The sequence below is a fragment of the Capsicum annuum genome, chromosome 10, assembly GCF_002878395.1.
Source record: "Capsicum annuum cultivar UCD-10X-F1 chromosome 10, UCD10Xv1.1, whole genome shotgun sequence".
Taxonomy (NCBI): domain Eukaryota; kingdom Viridiplantae; phylum Streptophyta; class Magnoliopsida; order Solanales; family Solanaceae; genus Capsicum; species Capsicum annuum.
Window position 1 is genome coordinate 203,757,507 of NC_061120.1, and position 4,314 is coordinate 203,761,820.

At 28.8% G+C, this 4,314-nt stretch overlaps 1 protein-coding gene across 1 annotated transcript; it reads right to left on the reverse strand.

The window, feature by feature from the left end:
- Positions 1-2,859: 2,859 nt before the first annotated feature.
- Positions 2,860-4,014, reverse strand: LOC124887871 (zinc finger MYM-type protein 1-like). Its single transcript, XM_047397790.1, has 2 exons — positions 3,537-4,014; positions 2,860-3,074 (listed from the first exon to the last, which is right to left on the reverse strand). The coding sequence occupies exons 1-2, from the start codon at positions 4,012-4,014 to the stop codon at positions 2,860-2,862; spliced, it is 693 nt and encodes a 230-aa protein (XP_047253746.1).
- Between the last annotated feature and the right edge of the window lie 300 nt (positions 4,015-4,314).

The following is a 4,314-nucleotide window of genomic DNA, read 5'->3' on the forward strand; positions in this document are numbered from 1 at the left end:
TAGTTCTAATATTAATGAAGTTATTACATGGCTGATACCAAAATACTTTTTGCATGGATAATTAGGACTATAGAATTACCAAAGTCTTTGCAATATTTTTCAAAATTTGATAATTCAATGCTAGTAACAAGGACTAATTAATTACTAAGGGTATAATGGGGAAAAATTATTTTGTCTTGATTAATGAAAAAAGATGAGTAAAATGAGAAATCAAATTAGAAAATTTGAGATGGATAATTTGGGACGGAGGGAGTACTTACTAATAGGAGGGAAGGCGGAGGAGAAACAGACAGCTCTCCGTCAACCAGTGATGGACCCAGGATTTTGTTCAAGTGGGTTCAAGTTACAATGAACCATGACGTTAACTGATCATAATTATCATTTTTCTATTTCCATAATACCCCTAGAAAAATTGTTTTGAGGTGATATTTTATTCTAAAATATATGCTCTCCTAATACTTTTGAAAATATTGTTTTGAGGTGGTGTTCAATTTAAAAAGAAAAGAGTAAATAAACAAAATAATATAATTTTCTAACAAATACTATATCATTAATCTAATTATAAGGTTGAAATTTTCCACATATCCTCAATATAAAATGTTAAATATTAATATTATAAATAATATTAAAAAAATAGAAATTTTGAAATTAAAACCATAAATAAAACAAGAAAATAACAAAGACACACTAACCTAATTGGGTGTACCAAGGAAGAAGAAAAAAATACTCAGCTTTGTATATTAAAAAATAATTTAAATTACGCATAATAACAAGTAAGTTAATATTATTAACCTAAATTATTATTAACAATTTAAACCAATTTCAAGTAATATATTAAAGAAAAACCGAACTAATAATTCATTGCTACTTCACCGCAAACTATAACTCATGTCTGGAGGACAGAGTCTGAAAAAGTGGAGGATAAAATATAAAATATAAAAGCCTCCAACAAGTTTCGATCCCCCAATCTTATGTCTAATTGAACCCTCAATTACCATTGAGCTACACCTTTTACTGAATATAGTAGGTTCATTTTATTTATATATATATTTGTTCAGAAAATTAATATAAATAAAATAAAAAGAAATACGACGAAGCAGGTTCAACTGAACCCGCTTGAAACACAAAGTTTAAGAAAATAAAGACGACTTTTGAATCTTGTGGTCTTAAATTAAAGTTGTGTCAAATGTACCAAAATGCCCTTTAATCTTGTGGTCCTAAACATGCCATGTGGAAAGTTGAAATTAAAGTATTGCCAAAAAAGGAAAGGGATCATTCTTTTTTAAACAGATTAAAAAGGAAAGTAGTCATTCTTTTTTAAACGGAGGGAATATAAGTTATTTATGTATTAGAAGATTAATTATATTTAATAAAAAAAAAAGTAAAATAAATATTTATGACATGTTTACTTCAGCTGCTTCACCCATAATTTGACTATATCACCATAGTTAATAATTATAAGTCATCTAAATATTACAAAACTAATATTAAAAAATTATTATAAAGTCATTTAAGTATTAAAACATTAATAATATTTAATATTAAATTTATTTGACATTATATATGAGTTCTATTTAATTTTTTTCACAAGTATTTTTGTCTATTAATTTTTTATATCACTTTTTTTAGTTATTATAAGTCATTTAGGACATGTCTGCTTCACTATTGTAATCGTGATTTTTCAATATCACTCCTTATTAATTATTATAACTATTTCAGTATTGTGTCACTTAAATTGAGACTTGAGTAATTATTTTCTTTAGAACGAAAAAAGAAAAAAGAAAAGAAAAAAGAAAAAAGAAAAAAGAAAAAAGAAAAAAAAAGAAAAAAGAAAAAAAAAACAATTTTTTTTAAATGAATAAATAAATAAATAAATCTTATCACTTTTAATTAGTTATTATAAGTTATTTAAGATGTGTCTGCTTCGATGTTTCAATCGTGATTTTACTATATCACTCCTAATTAATTATTATGACCATTTAAGCATTATATCGCATAAATTGTGACTTGAGTAATTATTTTCTTTAAAAATACAAAATCTTTTTAAAATGAATAAATAAATAAATCTTATTAATTAATTATTATTATAATATTAATTTAATATAAATATTAGATCCGTGCACTGGCATGGGCTGCTGGGAACTAGTACTTAAGATGTCAAATAATCAGTCAATGAATTTTGAAGGAAAAATCAAAAGCACAAAGTACATGGATTTTAACCCATATTCATGCAATATTTAAGATCCACTTATTTCTTTTATTAATCGACATTCGACACCATATTATATGTTAAAAACAAAGTTTCATTGTAAAGATTCATGATGTTGAAATTAGTTACTAATTCTAGTTGTTAGTTAGCTTGTTATCAGAGACGGATCCAGGATTCGAACTCACCGGGTGCCACGTAATTCAATCGGATTATTTATCTTTTCGGTCTATAGGATAATTAACAAATCAATCAATAATAAAAGAATAATAATAAATGACCAAACTTAAAATTTTTAATAATATTACTAATATCATAATATCCATAATTCATTACAATTTCCCATGACGAGTTTTCATATTCTGAAAGCGATCAACGATGGCATCATTACTTATATTTGCAAATAAATCACGCTCTATGTAACATACTAAACAATCATTTAAATATTGATCACCAATACTATTTCACACTTCATTTTTTATGTGCTTCATGGAAGAGAATGCTCTTTCAACAGTTGCCGTAGCGGCGGGTAAAATCAAAATCAACTTCACAAGTAAATAAACAAGTGAATAAGTCTCCACAAGATTTGCCTCAACTAATGCCTTTGCCAAATCACAAATTCCTTGCAAGTTGGAGAACTTGGAATTACCACCTCACATATGAATTATGAAGGTATCAAGTTGGTAACTCAAAGCTCGAAGCTTTCCATCATTAAACTCATTTAGATAACACTTTGCTAAAGTCATGATTCTACCTTTGTCAAAGTTAGAAAAAGAATTGACAGGATTCAAGCTACCCATCCCAAGAAGCAAATCACTACTCACTACAGCAAAACGCTCATTAAGCTCTTGAAGTTGCACATCAATGACTGCACAAAAGATTTCAACACGTAAGTGGTGCAAATAACAAACATCTAAACACTTACGCTTTGACTTTTCGGGAAAATAAGGCTCATCTAATTTGGGAATCAAGATATCACGTGAATCACAAAATGAAGAAACATCATTCAACAAAGATTCCCACCCATTCTCTCTCATATCTTGCAATCTTTTCTTCGAGATGTTAAGAAACTCCACGACATTAACAATATCTTGACCTTTTTTTTTGTAAAATGTTGCTCAACTCATTTGACATGGCCAACACTTTCAACATCAAGTGAAGCATAAAAACAAATTTGAATGTTCTAACCTTTGTCAAAAGATATTCCGCTTGATTTCTATCACTTGAAGTAGAACCTTCAATTTCAGTCACTCCAAGCATATGAACAATGGATGAAAAATAATAAGAAAGTTATCCAATGTTTTGAAATGTGATCCCCAATGAGTATTACCCGGTCTTTGAAGCCCACACTCTTGATTTAATCCTTGTCCGATATGAGCTTCACCGGACTCAAGTAATTGCTTCAAATTTTTAGTTTGGTAATGACGAAGTAAATCTCGACGTTTAAAATATCCTCCAACAACATTCAACATATTAGTAACATGATAAAAAAAGTCTTCAACTTCCACATATTTTTTAGCAATAGCTACACGTGTTAGTTGCAATTGATGTGCAAAATAATTAATATAATATGCCGAAGGACTATCTTTCATAATTAAAGTTTTGAGATCATTTATCTCTCCCTTCATATTACTAGCTCCATCATAACCTTGCCCACGTATTTTGGATGGACTTAGTGAATGATCGGAAAGCAAAGAATAAATTTCTTTCTTCAATGAGCAAGCCGATGTATCACTAACATGGACAAGACCGATAAATTGTTCCACTACTTCACCCTTTTTATCAACATATCTCAAAACAAGAGCCATTTGTTCTTTGTGTTAGATGTCTTTGGATTCATCAACTAATATACCAAAATAATCTCCATTCAAGTCCGCAATTATAACTTTCAATGCTTCTTTAGCACAAGCATTGACAATATCCTTTTGGATCATAGGACAAGTCAAAGTATCATTTTGTGGAGCTTTTTCTAATATCACTTTTCCCACATATAGATGGCTGTCTCCATGCCACCGTAAAAATCCTAAAAAGTAGCCTTGATTACTTGAAGATTCACTTTCGTCATGACCTCGAAAAGGCAATCCATAATACAAAAGAAGTCTTGCTAC

What these genes read in the sequence shown, in the direction of transcription:
- LOC124887871 (XM_047397790.1), bottom strand. Translation starts at nt 4,014, where the DNA reads ATGGCTCTTGTTTTGAGATATGTTGATAAAAAGGGTGAAGTAGTGGAA. An exon ending in GTGTGGGCTTCAAAGACCGG is followed by an intron (nt 3,075 to 3,536) that starts GTAATACTCATT and finishes TCTTTTGTGCAG; the next exon opens with TCATTGATGTGCAACTTCAA.